The 24,906-nt window shown below is 48.4% G+C and overlaps 1 protein-coding gene across 1 annotated transcript in view; it reads right to left on the bottom strand.

Moving 5' to 3' along the window:
• LOC118769456 (DENN domain-containing protein 4C-like) overlaps positions 1-24,906 on the bottom strand; it is a 59,897-nt gene that overhangs the window by 31,750 nt on the left and 3,241 nt on the right. Inside the window, exon 2 of the mRNA XM_036516558.1 lies at positions 5,905-6,215. Within this exon, the coding sequence (XP_036372451.1) occupies positions 5,905-6,200 (296 nt within the window). The 5' untranslated portion in view covers positions 6,201-6,215. The remainder of the gene's footprint in view (positions 1-5,904; positions 6,216-24,906) is intronic.

Raw genomic sequence — 24,906 nt, 5'->3', positions numbered from 1 at the left:
TAATTACATACAAAGAATAATGCTCTTTGTGCCTATAAGCGTAGTAATTTATGAAAACGATGACGTCTCAACATACGTTCATCATAAAAAATCCCCCCAAGGAAAAAAGTGCAGATGACACCGCAAACGATGCGTCCTTGATGAGGTTGTTGTTCCTCTTTCTGGCGGTGCCCAGATACACACTATTCAGTGTCACAAGACTGCAGCCGTTCGGGACAATGCTGCAGTGTTCGGAGGGACGTGGCGGAGCACGCCAGACACAGCCGGTTTTGTCTGAGAAACTCCCTACACGTCTGCGCTAAAGTGCTTTGTGCTTTGAAACCACGTCCACAAATAAAATTTTAAGATTAAAAAAAATTAGCTGTAGCAACAAGAACCTGGATGAGAATTCCTCCTGTTGTGAGCGTACAGCGTGAGGGCCGGTCTCAAGGTTGCTGTTTATCTCAAAGGCCCAACTCTTGCTGCTGTGCCACGGACTGAGACCGTGTGCTTCGGGGCTCTCCTGTATCTTTGAGGCCAAACCCACCCAAATTGAAGAGGGACACCCCACCCCCACGGCTATGCTCCCGTTCCGAGGTAAACAAAGCCTCACTCCTCCGTCCGTTCCTACGAGGCTGCTCTCTACAGGGAAACTGAAGCTCGGCGCTGCTAATCCCCATCGCTAGAACTTTGTCTCGGAACACCACCACATTACATTACGCCATTTAGCAGACGCTCTTACCCAGAGTGATTTCCAAATAAGTGCATGGCTATGCTAAGAGTAGTTATGGAGAAGTATTACAAGAGATCAGTAAGATACTGAGTTAAGTGCTAAACTAGTGTAGAGTGCTTATTCATAGAAAAAATGTAATGGAAATCAGTCATTCACGTATTCACTCAGACCTGGTTGCGAAAGACCACAGCCAGAAAGCACTGCGATATTGCAATATTACTGGAAAACGGTGAAATAAAAACAGCAAAGTCATGAACATGCTGAGCTCTTGAGCGAAGTAACGCTTGTCTAAAAATGAACTAACGATGTTAGCGGACAGGAACGTGGCCGTCACACCAAGAGGAGATTTCTGCTGTGTTTAAAAAAAGCTACATTCCATTATAGTCAGCAGTGTTTTCTGTGCCTACTGTTGCTATGCAGCTTCGTTGACTTGACTTCCCTCCTACCACGCTGGGGTGGACATCCACCAGCACTCAGGGACCAACCCAGGGACATGGCCCAGAAACAGCTTCCCTGATGCAACTCGGATACGGACCAACTAAAAACGACAGCTCCTGCAAACCCAACTGTTCCACAGTCTTTGTGGGGGAGCCATTCAAAGCAACACTTTGGAGGTGATGGAGGTGGTGGCTGACTATCTCCCAGAAACCCTGGTTCCCTGTCTACCCACTGGCGGCTTTCAGGCTTTCTTAGGCACCCCTCCGGAGGCCGGTTTCTATTACCATTCTCTAGTCTCCACTCCACATGCCGATCAGCATGGGCAGACCAATGCCACAGACGGTTAGCGGGAAATGGAAAATGAATGCATCCACTGTGGTATATAGTTTTTATTCCCCAGCAATGTTTGCTCTTATTTGTAGCCAAGTACAAATGAGCCTCGCCGCGTCCGTCTGAGCTGCATTACGAGGGGGCCAAGACAAACATGCGTGCCTCAGAAGCATTCAGGGGGTCAATCAGACAGCGCAAGACCATGCCGAAATCTGAGAGCAGGAAGAGCAAAGGTGAGGACTCCTTGTGCTGGCACTTCAGGCCTTGATTGAATCTCTCCACAGGGGCGCCTCCAGATAGAAGAAGCTCCTTCAAGTGCTCCCTGATTGTCCAGTGAGCCTTGCACTCTTTTGCATCAGAAAATGAGGTAGAACATGCACACACATGGACACACACAAAACGAATGGAGACAGCATTTGTCACAAACACACAAATAGGGCGGAACACAGACAGACAGGTGCATGCATGCATGTGCACACACGCGCGCACACACACAAACACACACACACAAATGGACACAGCATTTGTGAGACACACACACAGCCATACATAAAAACAGACACACTCACACGCACACACAGCCATACATAAAAACAGACACACACACACACACACACACACACACACAGCCATACATAAAAACAGACACACACACACACACACACACACCAAACCTTCCCCAGGGGAAACTCTGAAGGACAACAAACTAAAAAACAGCGCTGAGAGGCAGGCCACTCCTGCCAGCATTGCCCTGGCGCAACTCCGGCCTTGTAAGGGCGTCTGCCAAATGAATCAACAAACACGCCGCGGCGCGGCTAATGCAGCCGCGGGGCGGCCGGGGTATGAGCCTGCAGACCTCCGGGGGCAGAACGTGGAAGCATTCCAGGTTCACTGCGACAGACGCCACCCAGGACGACGGAGACCGAGCCATTAGGGTCCGGTGAATGACCCCACACGGACCGGCGGCAAGGCACCCATTCACCCTCCTGCTCTGGCATCCAGCTCTGGCTGGATGCACCGGGAGAATGGGGAACAAATAGCACATCTCACACAGGCCTGGCCGGGAAACGGGTCTTTGGTTTTTTCCGCCGTGCAGGCGACAGCGGAGCAATGAATAATGAATCGGTGCCCTCCTTTGTCCGTGTACCGTGGGCCGTGCCGCCGGAGGGTTAGAGCCTCGGCAAACGACTAATCAGCTAGGGAAGCAGAGGCCGGCGATGGGGAAGCAAGGCTTCACCAACCCCGCATCGGGTGGAGCTACTGCGTGCTGTCAATCACAGATTGCTGTGAATCAATCAAAAGCTTCTTTCTCACCAAGGCAGCACAGCGTGATTGGCTCAGAGCAGCAAGTCATCCACACGGGACATGGTAGCTCCACCCACAGTGAGGTTCTTGCAGCGTCGCCTTCCCATCACTGGCAGAGGCCTTGGGGAGGACGCTCTTACACCGCAGAAACAAACCTCCCAGTCTCCCTGACACCCATAACCCTTTAAGAACAGATCAAAGAAACTCAGCTCTCTCAACTGAACAGATAAATTCAGCCAGATCCTCCCTAAACTAGCTCCACTGAGCTTTGCACTGTTGTACAGCTCAAGTTTACACTCAGCGAGCACAGGGACACGCTGACTAAGGCCTGAAATCATGATCTGTTCCACACACCTGTAAGGCTGTCACCAGAGACTGTGAGTCATCAGAAATCATTAGGAGTGGCCAATTGCTATTACACTGAAGAGCTCTAGAGTGAACGGGTTGAGGAGATCCAGCGCTGGAACATTCAGCTCGACAATGGCAGGGACAGAACTTTAAAGAACTCTGCAAAGTCTCCGAGAGTCTGAAATGTTGTTACTATGGAGACCATCTCTCTGTCACCAGCACACTGCCACTCACTGCTCAAGGAAATTCACTCACAATGGGCTCCAAGCAGCTGCTGACGCTCTGGCCATTACAGAGGCTGTTTAAGATGTTCCTCATCTGCCATTTTAAGATTGAGGCCTGAGACCATCAAATGCAAATTATCTTATTTGTGGTTCGTTTAAAAGTGTATTCCCGGGAAGACAAAAAAATCCCTTTTTCCAAGTAATAAAGCTGACCTGGGACAGAATGCCCTGTACGCCGAGTTTCCCCCAAATTTCCATTCCCCCCGCCTCCCCTTGAGTCATGAAAGGCATTTCAGCACTTTCCGCAATAGACAAAAAAAGAGAGGAGGGAGATTTGGACGCATGCTCTGTTTTGACACAACGATGCTAACTCAACTGGAACGACATTCGCCGCAGTGTTTTAAGGACAATTGATGTAAATTTCCTCGATCACTGTGAAAACGTCTGACTTCATTTCAAACAGGTCGTCACTAAACAACTGGGATTCTGGCAACAGGAAATTATGTACTTGCTTGCCCAAGGAAACAATGGGCAGTTTTTTCCACTTCTGTACAATGTTGACTCTGTATGGTTTTTAGTTTGTGTTGTATTGTACCTCACTTGCAAGTCGCTTTGGGTAAAAGCATCTGCCAAATGAATAAATGTAAATGTAATGTAATGTTCCTACAAGCTCCTTGTCAACACCTCCAAGATGAACATTCATTAGGAATTAGGACCCACCCCTTCAAAAAGCCTCTTTCCAGCAAGCCAAAATGTGATATTATAATCCACAGCCAGTTTACACACCTTACACAGTGTGACAAAGATACAAAGAGCTATACAGCTCCTGTTGTTATCTTGTACTACAGTGCGGGAAAATACATACATACAAAACATTAAAAATCTGATGTTTTTAGTCCGTGCAATACTTCTTGAATCTTTAAATCACTTTGAGCCACCTTACTTTGGGAGACCACCGTGGAGAGGTACCCCCTAAAGCACCAACCACTCGGAGCCTCCCTACTCAGAAGCGGATCTGATCGTGAGGTTGAGAGACAACAGCTGGCCCGGCATCGCGAGTAAGCTCCAGAGAGGAGGCGGGGATCTGGGTCTACCCTGAGGCCAGAGAGATATTCCAGGAAGGACTTCAAAACGGCCCGTTACACCGCGGGCGCGACCAAGGCAGCTGACACACGCACCGCACAAACAAGCCAGGCCGCCCCCTTGAAGGGACTCCTCCGCACAACCCCCATGCATGTCCCCGCACCCCTTCCAGTCCCTTCTGTGGCTTGGCGATTCATATATGCTAGTGACATGACTGCTTTTAAAATTTTGTTCTCCGAAACTAGGCTGTGACAGAACCTCTCGTTTGTTGGAAAATCTATCTGGACTTCGTGTGCTGTGTAAACTACCGCTCCTGCTGAGAAATTCCTGGCACATCACAATGGCACGTGTCACCGTGATGGTAATCACAGCAGAATTTACTGCGTGTTGGGGTTTTTTTCCCTCTCAATGATTAAAGTGCAAAATTCAGTGATTAATGTGTTTTTTTAAACATTCCATTTTTACTGTTTTGAGAAGCTCTTCCACATTCGGTTTCAGGTGGTGGTGTTCTTCCTTTGTTTGATTTAAAGATTAAAAGGGGATTCAAGTAGATTTAGTGTGCATTAACAGGTGAACTTGGTTTCTCAACATCGCAATGTTGCTTTTTAATTTTTTTTCCCCCCAAAACCATAGGTTTCAATGGTAAATACATTCCTTTAATATCACCAGGAAACCTATTATTTTGTGACCTTCAGAGCAGTCAACTATGGCTTTTCTGCCCTTTATAGTTTTTAAATATTTGATTTGATCACTAATATCACACTTACCTGCAGAAACATTAAGAGCAGCAGCCCATCAAAGTTGGTAGGATGGGATTTCGAAAGGTGGGCACAGTTGACTAAATTACAGTGATGTGCTGTTGCTAACATTACTGTTAGTCTAGGCTACCACTGTTCTACTGGCTGAGTTTCAGCCGACCTGCAGCCCACTCCCAACAGCAGATGCAGAAAACATCAAGACAAGTTCAAAAAATGGGTGTAGATCCCATTCGAATCCGAGAGTTTCAAAGTTAAAAGTAAAGACTGCTGAATGTGTGTTTGCGTGCCTAGCCACTCGTTCCTAAAACATCCTTTAAAACATTTTGTTTTAGCCAAGACAAGCATTGTACAAGCTGACAATGGAATGTAAACCTGCACCCTTTGTAACATAGCACCCTCCACATTTATTCACCCACCTAAGTAAGTAGGGACAAACACGTTATATCTGAAGGAATGTACTTATCAGATACTTTGGTGTTTTCTGGAGGAGCACACCATTCGTGAACAACATGGCTTTGCTCTGTCCGACGAAATTAAGACTGCAGTATAACTTTTTTGAATATTAAGCAGAAAAAAAATCACCTGACACTTATGTTTTCTGTAATATCACATTTCTGTCTCTGTTTAACCAGGGGTATGAATAAATAGGGGGGGCACTGTGGGTGTGGGTGTATGCTGTGGGTGGCTCCATTTCTCAGTCTCTCACCCGATGTCGCTGAGTGGGGGCTTCTCGTGGCCTCTCTTGTAGCAGAGGAAGAGCTCGGGGCTGGTGAGGCTGCCGTGGTTGAGGTTGGCCGGCTGGCCGCTGTAGGTGGTCTCCAGGCAGGTGAAGCCCTCGGGCACCGTCTCGCCCGCCGAACGGTTGATGACCGCCAGGTCGGTGATGGGCGCCTTGGGCGCGCTGGACTTGGTCTCCGACAGCTCCTGCTCCAGGGGCGTGGACTTCTCCGTCAGCCCGGCCACCACAAAGTAGTCCGTCACCCGGTGGCCCTTGTCCTCCATCTCGGCTGGGTGGACCTGAGGAAGAACAGCGGCCATAAGAATGATCACATCCCAGGTTACACACGGGAGATGGTGCTGCAGTGACCCCTGACCCCTCACCTTTAACACGGTGGCTGTGGTTTAAAGGCAATGGTGGTTACATGCTTTACAAATTAAATACAGCCAGGGGAAGTTCTTGGCTGAGAGGGGCTTGCGGCAGACACAGATCTGCTGGAATGACCTGCACCAAACCTGTGTATGGACAAGGCATCCCCAACTTGGAAAAAATTTTATAGATGTGTTTTATGATGGCCAAGATCACACAGACTAGGTCACCTTTTTGGGACTCTTATACCCGTTGCTATCTACAGGGAGCACCTACTGGCTACTAAATCCAAGATTCAAGTTGGGCATTTGTCCCCTCAGAATGAATCCAGGATGAGATAACCCAAACCCGTTCCTCACAGAAACCTTTTCACAAGAAGCACTTGAACTGATCCAGTGTCAGTGATTGGGCGATTTACCACATACAGCCTACATGTCGACATGAACTTCCTCTGGCTTTAATCTTCAAATACTTAACTAATCTATTTCAGATCATTTTAAATTTACTGGAAGCAGCAATTAAATCCATATGTGGAATAATTCTAGATACGCAACATGCTAACTTTTTTATGGATCAGTCCTGGATGTACTTTTTTAGATATGGATTGTAAAAAATGTAGGCCCAGAGCCATTAGTGAACATAAACAGAAGAGAACCAGTGAAGCAAATAAAAAGCAAATGAACCCTGAACAGGTGTACCGCTGCTAAATGACCCCTGTGCAGTTTATCCCAAGAGAGAGAACTGGTGAACCAAACAGAAGCTCCCGCGGAGCAGTCCGACCACTCCGCAAACACCTCAGTCTCTAAGACCGTCCGGTGGAACGTGCCAGAGGCCAAAGGATCTTAGGAAGAGGACAGCGGGGGTGTAAATCGGGCAAAACGGGGGGTTATGAAACCAGAGAGCGAGGGAGCGCCGGCCTCTGATCACGGGTGCGGGGGCTTTTGATTGCGCGGTCTGGAGGAATGAGCTCTTTGAATAATTCAGCACTCAAGCACTCTCAGGTTCCCAAGGCTGTGCGTGACAATAATGGAACTCTGTAGTGTTTTTATTTCCCCCCACTAAGCAGGTACTAAACTTCACTCACTCTGGCTTTCAGGCAGGAACACTAATGTTGACGGACTACCCGTTACTTAGTTTTTTATCCAGGATTTGCTCTTATGAACATTGACGAAAAAGAACAAAAACTGAAGTTTTCTTTGTTTCTTTTTCATTAATAAGCATTTGAGTACTCATGCAAATAATGACTTAGTTGTCCTGTTTTCAAATATTCAAATAATGGACATCCAGTCTCATCAGTAATGGCTTTGATATTTATTACCGTCAGGCCAAAGGCTCTGCCATTAAGGCCTGAATCAAAGATAATGAAGACAGTCATTCAGATACTGCAATTAGTTTAACAGTTGTTAATGAAGGACTCCTCTCTCCATAGCTCTTGCAGACACCAGCAAAGAGACCTTTTCCATTCCAGATGGCCTTTAATACCGACACTGATTTCTGATCGACGCACAAATAAGCCAAAAGCAATTATCTTTGTCCATTCTGTCCTTTGCTGTGATGAGAACGTCAGTACCAAAAAATGGTAGGAGCTAATTATATTCAAATTAAGCTTAATTCCTTATTCACACTTGAACTTCAGAAAGGCCGATTGTTAGTCTTTAACCATTAGCCATGCGTGTTTCAGGTTGCGCTTCATCCGAGTTTGAGTCACAGAGTTTTGAGTAGGAGGATCACTTGCATAGGAGCTGTGTATATCCACGCTAACGCTGCTAATGTCGGTATCTATTTGCAACACACACACACACACGTGCACGCACGCACACACGCACACTGACACACACACAGACACAGACACAGGTAAAGTTATTGGAAAAACACCTTTGTTTCTGGCACTGTCACCATTTCCCTGTCCTGTGCTGTCAGCGAGCTGTTTCATGAGTACCAGGAGTTATATGAGAAACACAGTGAGTCTGTGAACTTCCTAACAACAAGCATAAGCCACACGCAAAACGAAGCCCGACGTGTACCAATCCACCACCGGACACCGTAAGCCGACACACCTCTTTCTATGTGGATCCAGTACCTAACCTGAGGCGTGTGTTTATTCCATCTTTAAACAGAATCAGACACGCAAAACGGTGTGAGATACTGGATCGATATCGAACGGGTGCTGGATCAGCCGGCTCAAGGCAGCTAAGCTAACACTGCTCTTACCGATGAAGCTCTCCGCAGGCCACAAGCCGAGGCTGAATGTTCCCTGGGGCAGAACTTTCCGGGTGTTGCAGAGGGAGCGTGTCTGAAGCAGACAAGCACAAAGCAGCTGCTTCTCACTGGGGCTAACATAGGAGAGGCAGAGGTGAAGAGCACCAGGTTTCCCACAGAGTGAAGGATGTGGAATTGCTTGTTGTGTTGTCTCACGCACACGCACGCACGCACACACACACACATACATACATACATACAGAGAGAGAGAAAGAGAGAGAGAGAGAAACAGAGACACACACACACACACACTCACACAGCACTCCAACCCACCCAGAGAGAGGTTTATTAGAGGCAGTGCGGAGCGCTCAGCGATCTCCCATTCACCACACTCAAAGCCATCATTCAGAGGAGAGCAGGTGCAGGACCCCGCAACCGCGCCAAACCTGCGGCGCCCACGGCCGCCTGCCTCACCGCAGCCCGCGAGGACCCGGTCGCCTGGGAAACCTCCCACAGTTCCAGAGAATTCCAACGGTCCCTCCGCGCTCGCGAGTCAAAAGCGCCGACGACCCCCGCCCCCATCGACCCGAACGCGAAAGCTGAGGACCGGGTTGTTGAGCTGGCTCTGTGGAAGAGATGTGACCGCTGCGTTTGACGTTTACTTGACTTACACCACAGTCAACCCCTTGTCCCCTCATCTGCTGGCAGAACAATAAGGCCTACCTGAGGGGAGTGATATTTCATTAGTGTGTGTTTCTGTGTCTGTCTGTGTTGCCCAGTGCCCACAGAGCACCTTTACTGAGGAGGCAGGGAATCTTGGGAGGCCAAGTTCCTCCTCCAACCCATGTGCTTACACTCTTTCTAAAACTGCACATTTGAGGAGGCTTAAGCATCAGTCCCTGGCTGCTGCGAGTCCTCATTTCAACTAGCAGCAGAGGGGAAAAAGCCACACCCCACACAGGGCAGATTTATTTCCATATAAAAGCTGCGGCGGTTGGTATGACGAGGCTCGGTTATTTAGGCAGGGCCAAAGTAAACAGGCGCGCCGGGGCTTCCGCGGCGCAGAGCGCAGGCGGATATCCTCCAGCGTGTCTGAGAAGGCCAAACCGAGCTCCAGGGGGCGTCCCAGCGTCTGCGCATTCCTGCACATCTTATCGCCCTCATCTGCAGTACAGCAAGTCCTCTCTCTCTTTCACCCGGACCCCTTTGCGCTTGAGGGGAAAAAGGTGAGGGGTGCGTGAGCGCGGGAGGAGAGTGTCTACAATGAGGTGTGGGGGCCCTGACGATGTTAGCGGATTTTGTTTTCCTCGGAGGCTCCCGGCCACCGCGAGGGAGCCGGAAGGCTGCGGGGTTCTCCATGACACGGGCCCCTCTGCAAAGGGGTGGAGGCCGGGCAGACGCCGTTGTCCTCGCGTTCCCAGAATCCTCCTGCCCACGCAATGACTCACCACCGAGCGGCACCTCAGGAGAGGAGAGGAGAGACCCCCTCCGCGGGCACGCAGGCGCGCGCGCACACACACACGCACACACACGCACAGGCACGTCTCCCCTGAGAAACTGTCCACTGAATGGGCATATCAAATCCCAGAGGGGCCTCTGCTAATAAAGAGTAAAGACCAGAGATTTTTGGCTACATAATGCAAGTAATTGTCATGCCAATGGAAAAGGTAAGAGTTCACACAGTATGCAAACAACCCTGTGTGTATTCCCATAACATGTTAATAAAAATATGTATTTCACACAGCATAAAAAACTATGCGGATTTTGGGTTCAAGACACTCCAAAGCAGACCCTTTCCTCCTTTCCATATTAAAAACAATTAAAAAAAGTTTATTTTACCTTTAGAACATCATCACCATACTGCAGTATTGCTCGGGGTGCTTCATAGCTTTCAGGTGAATCAGTCGTTTCCAGGCTTCTACCTTGAAACCTCTGCTTCACGAAGCTCTGAGAGGAAGTCACGCCGGTCATCTCCAGCCACGGTAAAATTAGAGTCGCCCCCAAGCCTCTGTGGCTTCCGCCTCCGCCGCGCATCTGTGTTTTTTCCTGTATCCATGGCTACGTCTCGAGGGTCAGACGGGTGGGACGTCATGCGCTAGCCTGGCCTAGCTTTCCTTCATGACAAAACCACAGGAATTAAATATGTCTCCAAACACCAACGTTTAAAAAGCGTTTTCCCTCGAATGTACGTCACGCTTTTTATTTATATCGGGATGAAAAAAAAAAACACATCAGCCATTTGCCTGCACTCAAACAGCCTCTGGTTTTCGTGTAGGCAAATTCCAAATCCTCAGACAGTCCGGCCGAAACCCTGATGACTTATAAGCTTTTAAAAATAAACGTGGCGTCCGCCAGCACCCATGTTTCAAAGCCTCTCGCTACTGTACACAAACGAAACTTTAATCTTCTCTCACTGCCTTCCCCATGCCTCTAAAGAGGAGCCCATTGCAGGCTGGGCCTTGGAGCTCTCCCCCTGCAAACGGGGCCCTATTAGATCTGTTTCAAACTTCATCAGCTTTTCTTCCCTATTTCGGATCTTTTATTGTTATTACTACTTTTTTAGATTCTGTTTTTGCAGAGTTAAAATGAACCAGGGCTCATTTGCAACAAACTGCCTTGATTTTTGAAAAATTTGGAGTGTGTGTTCCAAGCATGCGAGTTAAACCCAAACCCAACAGAAACGTACTGAGGTACAGCTTGTGTTGTCAGGGGTTCAGTGTGCCACGCACAGATAGTAACATACTAACATGGCTGCTGTTTAAATCACAGTATTTTATATGAAATTTCTTTTGCATAGCAGAGGCCCTAAGGGTGATCTAGAGCGTGTATCTTCCTGTTCCCTGCGTATCTTCCTTTTCATCCTGACTTTGGAGTCGGTGACTAAGTGTTTGAGCTTTGTCATTGCCTCTCCCATGCCAGCCGAGGGGCCCTTCACTTCCTGGTGACGCCAGCAGCCATTTCACACAGTGCAAGCCATGTGGCGTAACACAGGAGAGCTGGCGCCTCGGGGCACATCTCTCTGCCAACCTTACCTTACAGGTGCCTGATTGGTCAGTGGGAGACACTGATATGGCAGGGCCTCAAAAAAGCCTCACTTCCCCTCTGCTGTGGTCCTCCAATGACATCGCAAAGGCTGGAGTGATAGGCCAGCATGGGTTTGGTATGCTTGGAGGAAGCTGACATTTTACACAGCATGCTCTGCAGGATCTTTTCGGGGACAGCGCAAGTACTGGCTCAAGGCTACAACAGCGGTGCCCCATATCGGATTCAAACCCGCACCCGTCTACTGATAACTTGCTTCACCATTACCCCATACTGCCACCCGCAACCACACGAAGAGCCCGTGGCGGTGTTCTCTGTTCAGGCCTGACCGAGCCTCCCACCCAGCACATCTTATCCTTTCTCCTGAACCACCTCCACCATGCGGTGCCCCCGCCTCCTCACCCCCCATCACCCCATTCCGTTTTTCCGCCTCCCCCTACGCACCTCAGCCCGTAAACCAAAACCTAAACTCATCCGTTTCAATCGGAAGGGCTTTCCCACGGGTATCTTTGAGACGCACCACTGTAGGTCTTATCGGAGTGATGAATCACGGCATCACTGAATCATTGCGGGGCCGATTTGCGTCTCGGCTCGCGTCCCTCAAGAAAGGAAACAGAGTGTGACAGAGCTCCGGGTACTCTAACAAACTGGAGGGGAGGATAATGGACCTGGGGTCTGTGCAGATGGTCAATATTTGACAAGGGACTGTGTCACAGTCAGCAGAACATATAGAAGTGTATGATTCAGAGGTCAGTTTTGTGTTAACCAAAGGGACGCAGTGAGTGAGGGGCAGACAACTCTGAAAAAGCAGGCATGTGCTGTTAAGGGCAGCTGTGTAGCTTTCACGCCACTTGCATTTACTCACTGGCGACATCTTACACAAACTAAGCTAATTTCTTAAAAAATAAAGTGAGCCGCTAGCAGTAGCGCATGACATCGTGCAGGGAGGAATACAATGAAAAAAGGCAAAATAATCAAGAATTTTATTTCTACACCTTGGAATAGATAGGTTGAAGATCAGAAAAAGCTATCCCCGGTAGGCGGTGTTAGGTTTCTTCCCGTATTGTTTTCGCTTTAGTCATACCTGATGTGGGAGCACACCACCAGTTTTCCGAGGCCATGTGAAATACTGCCGGGGGAAAAACCGCCACTCGTATGCAGTGGCGGCGTGTGAGCTGGAAACAGGGGAAGCCCAAATACTACCTTTAAATCTATAATTACTTTCAACCTGTTCCCCTTTAGCCTCCTTCATGAACAATAAAACAACAGAATGATCGACACCAATCACGTAATTACAATAAATGATTATGCTCGTGAAACACTGCAGATTGTCTGTAGTTTGTGTGCTCGTGAAAGCTAGAACGTGAGATTGTTTCAGACAATCTGCGGTGTTTCGCGAGCATAACTGAAAGCTGAAAAACAGGAAAAAAGCTACCGAAACTGTTCAAGTTCAAGTGAATAGAGTTGGTCACGTTACATGGTAATAAAAATGAACTTGACAATAGCTGTCAGTGGGATAGCTTTCAGGTAACTCATTATACAGCTTTTCAACAATAAAATGCCTAATAAGTGTTGTTGATTGATGCAGGATGGACGCAGTGCTCTTGAAAGGAGTTGAATGGCAGGAGAGTTGTAGAAAAATGTTCTCTGGTGTGCCTGCCAGCACATTTTGTTTTATGGCTGTGATATTCTACTGCCAACTCAAAATCCACCTGCTGAGGCTACATCTTGGCTCTCAGGACCCGGATGTACCCTGCACTTAGACCCCTGACAGCTGGACCCCTGGAACTCTGTAGTGAGTGATTCAACAGAGCATAGGTGGTTTTTACATGCTACGTGCTTCAGCAGTATGACTAACGCCACATACCAGGGATAGCTGTATCGCCCAGCCCTAAGAAAAAGGAAACGTTTGGGAAGAAGCACCTCACCTTCACCGGCAGGCTGTGCCCTCGGGGTAGACTGAGCTGTATGTCTCCATTGAGAAATAAGCCAAACCAGGTCAGAGGACTAACACAGAGATCTGCTTCCTGTCTGTGTGGGCGAGGAATCCTTTGCTCCTGTTGGGTAGTTAAGCCTCACACCCAGGTGAGTCGTTGCCTCGGTTTATTTGGTTTGCCTTATTATGAGCAGTCCACACAGAGAGTGAGTCATAGTACCAAGGAAGACTAAGAGTCATTAGGCCTTACTAACTAAAAAAAAAAAAAAAAATCAGTCAAGTCATCAAAAGATTTTATTTAATCCGCACAGACTAACACAGGAAATTGGTAACACTTAAGTTTTCTATATCACGGACGATTAAAAGGTTATTTTTCCTGATAGTGAGAAACTTGGAAACCACGCTCAAAAATGACTAAAACATCAGCATGCAAGCAGACATTCTACATGAAGTCTCGTTGCTATGATGAGGGAAAAAAGACTGCTTACGATGCAGCTGCTATCATACAGGTTATGCTTCTTAAGCCGACATGAAAGCATCTGTCGCCTTAGCGCTGAAATGCAACCAATCACTGACACGCACGCCGCGGGTGTGAAGCCCCATCATGCAGTGGGTGAAAATGAAAGTAACCACACCGAGGATGACCTCTCACAAATAAGGATGACAGAGAGCTTTCCTTTTACAATGAGGCCCGCTTTCCGACAAGCTCAGCCCTCCACACTATGCGGGTTCATTACAGCAGACAGACTTCGATGTGGCCCCCTCGAAAAAAGAAAAGAGCCGGGTGTTGTGTCGTCGCCTTGGAAACCGCGGCCGAATTTGACCGCGCATGATTTCGGGCGAGATATCCTGTACGCTCCATCAGTCCCGGTTAGCTGATTAGGAGCGCTGTTATGCAGTGGCCATGAGAGGAGAGCCAGCAGCAGGTACGGGAGCTGTGATATACAGCGCCGTATTCAGACCTGGCAGAGGAGGACGGGCCACAACAAGGAACCGACTGAATGAAAGAGTAAACCAGCGCTGCCAGTCCACCCTGTTAAGGGCCTCACTAATTACTGTGTTACTGTCTCACTGGTGGCTAGGCTCTGAGAGGAGGGTAACCGTTCACATGCTACTCGGCGATAAATCACGTGGTCGTGAGGGGCTGCGGGGGTGAAAGGGGGGTTTTGTGGACTCCACATCTCCCAAACCGGAGTTTAATTTACGACAGTCAATGATGCCACGTCGCGTTTCCACAGCGGTCTGCTAAAGGGAACAGCAGCGGCGGCGGCAAAACAACGCTGGCTATAACAGGAGGAGACGATTTTTCAATACTTGTGGAGAAAATCCCTTGCTAGTGTAGACAGGAGGGGAGGCCAGGACAGAGCAGTCAGTATCTGCATTTCCGGTGACCTGTTAGCTGGAGGTCAGCTATAGCCGAGACGAGCCGCAAGCATTTCGGCTGACCGGTCTTCCCCTGGCTGAGTCTTGACAAAGCTGTTTCCATAGCGAGCTGACCCGGGTTTACAGTACGTTAGCCAAACCCCACGTATGACAGCAGGTCAGCCTGGAGCCCTGGCGAGCAAAGCTGAGCACGCAAGCTTAAAAGAAAAGCCAGAAAGCCTTACTCCAAGCAAGGCAGAACAACTCTGTTTAATGTACACCATAGAAAATGAACACAGGCCTCCAGAGATGGATTATAGATCCACATACAATCAGCATAATTAGCCTTTGTGTTGTTGTCTTTTGTTGTTTCTATACAAAACACAGGATAAAGGAACGATATTTAACGCTGGGAACATGCAAATTTAGTCAATGCTCTTGCTCATTTTTGTGCAAACAAATGCTAAACAGTTTGTGACACACAGTACCGCAAATGTTCAACTCCTGGGTTGTTCTAAGCCGTAGGTGAGGTACTATTGGCTGAACCACAAACGGTTCATGGAGAGCGGTCGGCCGAGGCAGGTCAGCGGCAGCCAGGCAACGGATGAAAGAAACACGGCATAAATACAGGGTGCAGAATGAGAGGGAGCCGGAGTCACAGTTGAGCCCGAATAACAAATCAGAGCAGATCTCGACAAATGGGAACGGTCAGCGGGTCCTCCAGGCATGACGGACGCTGCGCTTCCTGCCTGATTACAGCGCCGGCACTGCAATTGAAAGCGAAGCCCTCGTGCCATCCTCGGCATAGGTAAATATCACTGCTGCCATGACGACCGGGCCCTGAATTACCTTCCACAGCCACCAGCATTCCAACTTCTCTGAGCGTTCGGTGCGGGCTGCAGTGTAATCTGCTGGTAACCAGCTCTCTAAGGCTCTAAGCTGAGCATTTATTCTCGTGTAAACTAGACTGTCCACTTTTAAAGAGCAACACCCAGAGCCTCCACTGACTGTTTATGGGCTAAAGTAAATGGTAAAGACATAGTGCAGCTGATAAAGGAAACATCCATCCCACAGCATTTGTTCCTCAGGATAAGAAGGGGAATTAGAGGCACACGGGGTAGTTCTGTAATAATATGAAACCAAAGGAAACGTTATAGCTGGACACAGAAGTTGTAGATGAGCAGCATATACACCACTACATTGTTGAGTCGTATGTTCAACTAATTGCCTTCTCCTGGAATAACCCTCTATGACATTTTTACTAGGAAGTCCTGTGATGAAAGCTGCTGGCAAGAAGTACAAATAAAGGTCCAACGGTTTAAACTGAGCGATCATCATCGACGCGTGATAGTTAACAGACACTTCTGTGCCACCGGCTTTGTTTTCCTCACATCTTGCGTCAGCTGTCGTGGCACGTCACAGGGCGTTATTGAACAGTGTGTCGTAATGCGAGACAGAGCGTGCCCCTGCGTAGCATGGTGCAGGTCGGGCGTCGCCGCGCTGAGCTTCCGGCCGGGCCTGTCACCGCGCCTGTCGCAGAACAGGAACCTGTTACAGAGACCTGCTCCACCAGAGCGGCTACGCTCCCTGGCCCCCTCCTCCAACCCCGCCCGCCGCTCCCGTTCACACGCTCCGGATTGGCTCTCGTGCGGCACGTGTCGCACGCCCACAGCGGAACCTGACCTTTCCCCGCGGCGCGTCTGCAGTCTCGGGAGTTCCCTTTTCTGAAACGGGAGCGCTGCAGACTGTCCCCGCGTTGCGCTTTTTCGCAAGAGCTGCCTGAGCCCAGGCCAGCTTAAACGGCAGGGAGGCAGACCCAGGAAGCTGACTGTGACCAGTTTCAGTGTCACATAGGTGACTGGCTCTCAGTTTCATTTGAGTGCCACATGCTACTGTGGCGAGGGTTACCGAGTCTCAGTTTGCCATTCAGTTCCACTCTGTTCTATTCACACAACCAATGAGGAAGTAATGGGAATGAGAGTATCCGAGTTTGAGTCTGATGCACAGGACAGACTTGTAATGGAGGACCTTATTTTGTATTATTGCTTCTGAAAATGATTACTTATTTTTGAAATGTCTTACACATTTTGAGCTTTGGGGCGGCAGAGTAGCTCCTTACCATTTCTGGTAAGGAGTAGGGCTCATAACCAAAAGGCTGCTGGTTAGATTCCCTGCTGGGACACCTTAACCATTGTAAGCTTGACAGAAGAACTGGTCCTAGATCAGCACTTGCAGGTATTTTCTGCCTAGAGCTTCCAGTGCAATCCCCTAGTACAGAGCACGGGCTGCAGTAACTCCTAGCCCTCTGCTCCCTCGAGGGGCGGCCCAATCTCACCTAAGAGACAAAGTGCCAATCACCCCAAAGCATGCTGGTCCTTACAGCACTCACTCCATGTCTGCCTGCCGCTCTCCTCAGAAACCAGCCCTTCCCACTTTGGTTTGTTTTTCTTTCTGGAATATTCTTGTTGGTTCAGGTTGGGAATCAGGTGATTAAGCTCACAGTGTGACCTCGAGTGTCCTTTAATCCAATTTTGAGGGGGGAAAAGAAACTGAACATTTTTGTCTCTTATTTGGTTGTAAGTGGACACAAACACCTGCCATCTGCAAAGGTTTGGCCCTGCAAAAGCTGCAGCACAGTTCTTGTTCTTCTGAAAAAGCTTGAAATTCACACGTTCATATCTGAAGGCAGTACACACCACTTAATAATAATTACCAAATTAATAATGGTCTCCTGGTTGTAGACTGTTTAAAGTGGGCTTCTTTTGATTGCAAATGATTTTCAGCAGAACTTGTGACTGAAAGCAGGTCTTGAGACCAAAACACCGACGCAAATTGTCTCGACCTTGAAAACACATGCTCAGAAATGGATGCATTAAAAGAAGTTCAAAAAAAACATTTAAATCAGACAAAAGAGAGAACACCCAAACTGACCAGAAATTCATCTATTGTGGGATGGAAAAAAGTAAGTTAAAAAAAAAAGAAAAAACTCTCAGCTCTGAAGCTCCACCTCTAGAACGCCCATCATCGTAAACGGCCCGGAGGAGAGGTCAGAGGTCATCGGTGACGAATTTTGCTTTTCACAATACCCTGCTGATTTGCTCATTAGCCTCCCCGCTGCTAATGATCTCATCCCAGCCGCACACAAAGGGAACTAAACCCTGGGGCCCAGGGGGGGTGGGGGCCCGTGCCTATTCAACGCTCCCCCCGTCTCAATTATTCCAGCGCACCCCTGCCAGCCAGGTCACCCTGAGGTGCAGGCTGGGGAGGATGGAGGTGATGTCATACCCGGGCAGTACCACTCACGTCTTCATGTGGGGGGGAAGGGGGTGCATACTGACGGGGGGGGGGGGGGGTTGGTGTGAGAGGCTGAGAAGAGGGATGTGGGGACCGAAGCCCACAGAGACTGCGTATTCAAGACCTCCAGTGGGTCTCACTGCAGCTGAGCTCAGGGCAAACTGACTAATGGCAGCCACCGCGTCCCTCGACTCACACAGGCTTATGGCACTTTGTCCCAGTGACACCTGAACCCGACTACCCTGGTGGCCCTTTCCAGATGAAAACATGCCTTTTCGCAGGGTCAAGAAAAAGCTGAAATTCCCCCTTTTATTAGTGTTGTCTAGAGCAACAGGCTTACTGATTGCGTTGCCTTCCAAATTCAAGACCTTGTTACAGTTCGTTGTTAAACGATTAATTGAACCAACTTATTTGGATGAAGGTGCAGTAAGGCCCCTGATTTCACCTAAAAGCCAGTTCACATTAAGCCGATAACTCCTGACTTCTGGTATCCCCATAGTCTGCCAGGTCGTCAGGACATGGCCTTTTTAGCATCTCTGAGGACAGACATATTACATGCACCTGCACAGTCCTGACTGGTCCAGTCACTGAATCTGCATGAGAAAGAAAAAATAAGCACTCAGGAAGAGAAATGAGTTCATGGTTGCTTCCTTTCATTTCTGAATGGCAGATAAAAACACACATAATTACAACCAATTCCTTCCTGAGTCACAGTTCCGTTCAAATGAACTTTTCAGCCATGCTTGGTTTCGGACACTGATTTCAGTGATCGGGTCCAGCCAGCTTCCCTTTTTTAATCATCTATCCTATCAACTGCCTGTCTTTTTTACCATCTTTCTCACCTGTCTGTCAAAGCAGAAGCAGACCGAGTGACACTAAGTGAAAACCTCAGTGCAGCACTGCTGTTCTGCTACTGCTCCTTCCCAGTGTCAACACTCCCCACTCACAAAACAACCTCGTCGGTGCGCCACATTACCCTCGCATCCGATTTGCTCAGGGAGGTCTTCCGTATTCCACATGTAGGATAAGGTAAAGACAGGTGTCATAATGTCACAATATCTCCCATTCACTCCCGACTACCCACGCACACTGGCGAGACAGGTCTCAGAGATTCTTGTCCAGAGTCAGAGGCTTGAAGAAAGCTGGCCTTAACAGCATGCTTATCAGAAGACCTCAGAAAGATTCCTGATGAGGTGAACGGACAAGGATCAAACCGATGAACCTAGAAGCTTTATACAAAGATCAAAGGCAGAGGTATTTTTACACTTAGATAGCTGACATGAAAACAAAATATTATCTTATATTCTTGATGAGCAGACGTCTTTACATTTTGCATTGCTTGCATTTCATCATCTATTTATACACCTGTACGTTCCCTTGAAGCCATTCTGGCGAAGTACCTGGAGCTCACGGGAAATAACAGTGCTAGTTCTCAAACCACCGCCTTACATCTCCACCCACAAAGGTTTTGTAGGGCAAGTATGAAAAGGAAAAAAAGCTCTGAGTCTGTGTGAATTCTGCCATCCTGAAAAATACCTGCCTTTGGCTGTTGTGTTCTTTGGAAATTTCACAGCAGACTCATTTGCAAAGAGCATGAGTCAGTCTGATGACACTCAAGACATCAGCTTTGCAAAGCAGGCTATTGTTCCAGGCTGAGGGACAGGCTGGACAGGGAGCAGCACGGCACTAATTAAGAGAAAGAGAGAGGGAGGGAGAGACAGACAGAGAGAGGGAGAGAGAGGGACAGACAGAGGGAGTGAGAGATAGAGCAAGTGACAGCAAGTGAGAGAGAGAGGGACTGTCTATTTATTTTTATCCATTATTTGTCCTGTTTATGTTTATTTAGGACACTAACAATCTTTTTGTACAATTTTGTCATATTTATACGAATATTGCAACTATTACTAATTAACATCTAATACTATTTCTCTGTGTGATCATGCCAAACAAAGCTCGTTTGAATTTGAATTTCAATATTGAGAGAAACGGACGGTTCCGGGCACTCCAAATCACCCATTCCTCCACCCACTTTTTGGAAGACACCATAACGTTCTTCTCCAGTCCACACAAACCATCTGCGCATGAGGCTCGCAACTAACTTCCCCGCGCTTCAGGTGTGGCGATGCTAGCGAAGTCCCCCCGCCCTCGGCACCCCGCGTGGCGGTGCTGTGCGGGAAGGCTCGAGCCCAGGACCTGCGGCTCGAACAGGACACATCGGGCAGGACACACGGGCCACATCTGGTCCCAAATGCACAACTCTGAGATGCACGCCCTGCACGAAAACCATCACCTAAGATCTCTACAATCCTGTTCTCTTCTCACAGTGCACAGTAGGAGCAGGCAGTGAGAATGCTGCTGCCTTTTTTTCTTTTTTCTTTTCAAGGCGTTACCTGGAAAGCGCGCTGACCCCGGGTCTCTCGCATACAGACACACACAAAGCCCGGCATCGCAGTTCCATATCTGGCACCTCAGGGGACCGGAGCGTCACCATTAGCACTTTGTGCGCCGGGCATCTGGTGTTGACAAAACACACCTGAGCACACGGCGATCTCCGCGGGGCGGGGGTCGAGAAAGCCGAACCTAATCTGCCATTAGCAGGAGCCGCCGGACAACAGCGTGCCACCCCCGGCTGACCCCATTCACCCCCGAAAAAACGAAGAGACGAAACGCTAAAGTGCGTTAGCGCTGGGGCTAAAACGCTGCGTCACGTCCCCGAGGGCCGCAGCGGGGTGCTCCTTAATGGGAACGGCGTCTGTTCCGCTCAACTCATTTCCAGGAAAAGGAGCTTTCAGGTTGTGTTACACGAGAACGTTTTTTTTTTCCCCCTCCTCAAAGGATCACGGTGACCGGCACAAAGAGCTTCCACTGCAACCAACACACCCATCGGCGCAGTTTACAGGGGACACAGGCCTTTGGAAAAAATATGTCACAGTGTCCTTTTGTACTCAGTAGAACCAGACAGGAAAAAAGCTACCGAAACTGCTCAAGTTCAAGTGAATAGAGTTGGTCACGTAATAAAAATGGTAATAAAAGTTAACTTGACAATAGCTATCAGTGGGATAGCTTTCAGGTAACTCATTATACAGCTTTTCAACAATAAAATGCCTAATAAGTGTTGTTGATTGATGCAGGATGGACGCACTGCTCTTGAGAGGAGTTGAATGGCAGGTGAGTTGTAGAAAAAATGTTCTCTGGTGTGCCTGCCAGCACATTTTGTTTTATGGCTGTGATATTCTACTGCCAACTCAAAATCCACCTGCTGAGGCTACATCTTGGCTCTCAGGACCCGGACGTATCCTGCACTTAGACCCCTGACAGTCTACTTCCCTGACTGGTCTGACTATCAGCTTTGCTAACCACTAACTGTTTTGCTGTTGCTAAATTTACCCACAATACCACTGAACTACTCAGGCTTCTCTAACACAAATAGGTCACGTGCCCTTCATATATTGGTGTCTTCATGTAACCGTACACAAAATTGAAAGTGAAAATGAAAAAGCGGACACCCACTTTAATTCAAATTCCAAATTAACAGAGAGAACGAAAGCAGCCGACAAAGCAGGCAAACAAGCAGCGTGGTGCTAGAGAAAAGCATGGTCAATTTTCAGTTTACAAAAAAAAAAAAAAAAAAAAAAAAAATCAAACAGGTACTGCCAAAGGAAAAAAACCTTTAATATGGCATATGGGAATTTCCATGTTAAAGTACTCACAAGGACAAAAAAAAAGTGTAGCTCATAGACGTGCGTAATTATGTAATACTAATGCATACATCGCCCAGTATATATCTGTCCCATAATGCATCAGTTTCATTGAATCCATTTTAAACTGCAGCTTTGAAGACACTCTTTAAAGGTCCCTACCTGCAACTTTGATGATTTGCACCTCCACAGTTGCTCTTAATTTGTTTTTTGTTTTTTTTTTCGAGAAGGGCGACCTGACTGTACAGGTAGGAGGCTTTTATAGACGTGCAGATGCAGACTATATAAATTGAAAAAGTATTCTTTTTATTGCTGCCTACATGATACAGACATTTTGCCCATTTACAAGAAATGAAGAACTGCTACAGTGATAAGAGTTTGTTTTGATGCCCAATGCATGGAAGCCAATGATTAGTGGTGAACAAATATATTAGCGAAGCCCTAATTCTTCCATTCTCAGTTCTTCCTGGAGCGTCACAGACGTGACACCTTGCCGCCTCTTGTTTTCACCTATCAGAAACCAAGGCACCGTTCATTCCTATGTGGGCTTCTGACACTTTGTAGAGCCGTGCCATTCAGCAGCCTTTGAGAACGGCACTCGCTTCCACCCAGCGGTGACGGATAAACAGAACACAGATCACTCGTAGGCCGGGGCATGCAGACAGCTCCTGTCAGCAAGTCCAGGACAGTTCATTCACAGCTGCACAATCGCCTGCGTTAACCCCTCGCTGCTCCAACCTGTTAGCTCGGCCTACAGCGGAATGTTTGCTCACCTCCAGCTGATGTTAGATTATGCTTTTGGAGGAAAGTCTGGGATTGAGAGACCGTTCCTGAGCGATGCAGAAGCACATTTTGTTTTATGGCTGTGATATTCTACTGCCAACTCAAAATCCACCTGCTGAGGCTACATCTTGGCTCTCAGGACCCGAATGTACCCTACACTTAGACCCCTGACAGCTAGACCCCTGAAGCAGACATTCAGTCTGCTTCCCTGACTGGTCTGACTATCAGCTTTGCTAACCGCTAACTGCTTTGCTGTTGCTAAATTTACCCACAATACCACTGAACCACTCAGGCTTCTCTAACACAAATAACTGGAATGTTTGCTCACCTCCAGCTGATGTTAGATTATGATTTTGGAGGAAAGTTTGGGATTGAGAGACCATTCCCGAGCGATGCAGAAGCAGTCAGGGGAGTGCCTGAGGTCGTTCCCTTCAGGATTCACAGCAACGCCTTAAAATGACGCCTGCCATTCAGTTTGTTCATTCCGAACGCTCGTACTTTGAATTCTGCCCACGTCCAGAGGCGTGTGGGCAGTAAAAAGCCAACACAACAGAACAATCTTGTTTCCTGTTCTGCACAAATGGTCAATAGCCCACACACGGCATTCTGCGTGAGTCTGGTTGAAATAACTGGAAACTGAGACCGATATTACCATTATAAAACCGCTCATTCGTTTGTTTCTTGGGCACACGTCCTTATCCAGAACGACTTAGAGTGTATTAGTAAATGCAATGTGGAATGGAAATTGCCAGAGAACTGCAATCCAGCCAGTGGCATACTTCCCCTTAACTGAGAATCCACAAGCTAAAGATACACAGATCGCTAACAGTCTACACATTCTGGAAGAAATCATTCTCAATAAAAATTTGATGACAGATAGGAAACTTCTTAATTTGTTCCTGCCACATTGAAACCCAGTCAAAACGGTGGTCCGTGGCTCTCTGCAGGGGACGTCACCCAACTGCATACCGTTTCAACCAGCACGTCAAGAAGATTCATTGGTTAGGCATATCATTTTCCATACGTTATATTTAACAGTAAAACCTTCACAAATGCTGGCTGCCTGAAAGCAGAGCTTGAATATGCTGTGCACGTCCATCCGGTCCGTGAGACAGAGGGTGGGCCTGCTCTTTGCAGGGCATGGTGCTGAGGGGGTGAACAGAAACCCGCTCGCTCTGCTTGATGTTCAGAGGTGCTTTCCACAAGCTGAAAGCCGAGGAGGAAGAGGGAGGAGGGGGGGTACAGGAAGCCGTCCGATTGAGATGCCGGTCCGAGCAGTCGGCCCAGCAGGGGGGCAACGCCGAGACGGGTTTGGCTCAAGCGGGCCGCAGAGCCACGAGACTCCTTGCTTCCCCTACCCCCACCCCACCACGCCACCACACAACCTCTGGGTCAGACATAAACCCACGGCTGATGTCACGTTCGCTGAAACTGCTCCCCACCGCTATCAACCCACCCCACCCTCCCCCACCCTCTGAAACTTTGATTCTCCACAGGGCATGTGCATCTGCACCAGCAGATGCAGCTGAGCACATTTTCTACTTCCTCCCAGCTGACTGTAAGAGTGAAAAGGGTATCAGTGGAGAGAAAGTTTCAGCACTTTCCCCACTTACTCCAAGAGCAATCAAGCACACAGGCCCACTGGCGCTGATCACTTACATCGCCCACTTACTGCCACTATCACAGCGGCATCCAGCCTTTCCCAAGCAGAGTTGCGCATTAACAAAACTGGCCGCCTTGCAGCTTTATTGCGCTTGAATTCCTCAGTCGGTGTGCGGAATGCAGCTGTTAGCATGAGAACATTAACGGATACGGATCAACCCCAGAGGGCAAACGAAAACCGGTGTCCACAGGTGTCTGAGAGTGTGCCAGTTTTTCTTATTCATGTTCTCTTTGCAAACAACGTAATGAGAAGACACTACGCACTTACAAACACTGACACTGTGGGCTGAGCGGCAGAGGCACCTTAGCTATAGACCGATTCCCCCTACAAGCCTTTGAGGCAGGCAGCACAGGTTTTCCTACCTGCTGTGTGAAACAGTCCTGCCTCTCTCCCACCAACACGGCTGTTACTTCTTCTTCCCACAATGCCCCACGTGCTCCTCGGCAGGCGGTTACACTACCTGAGCAATGCAGGGCCAGATAATACCTGCGCCTCTGCACTTCCTTATTCCCCTGTCACGTGACACGAACCTGGCTGCCAGCTATTGGCTGGGGAGCCACTTGAGGCTGGTGAATGCACACTCCCAACTGGGATAAGGTCATAAACTGGCCCAGTTTTTTCGAGACAGGCACCCGAAGGGAGCA

The sequence above is a fragment of the Megalops cyprinoides genome, chromosome 22 (assembly GCF_013368585.1).
Source record: "Megalops cyprinoides isolate fMegCyp1 chromosome 22, fMegCyp1.pri, whole genome shotgun sequence".
Taxonomy (NCBI): Eukaryota; Metazoa; Chordata; class Actinopteri; order Elopiformes; family Megalopidae; genus Megalops; species Megalops cyprinoides.
The sequence above is the reverse complement of the archived record's forward strand: the minus strand, read 5'-3'. Positions and strand labels throughout refer to the sequence as shown.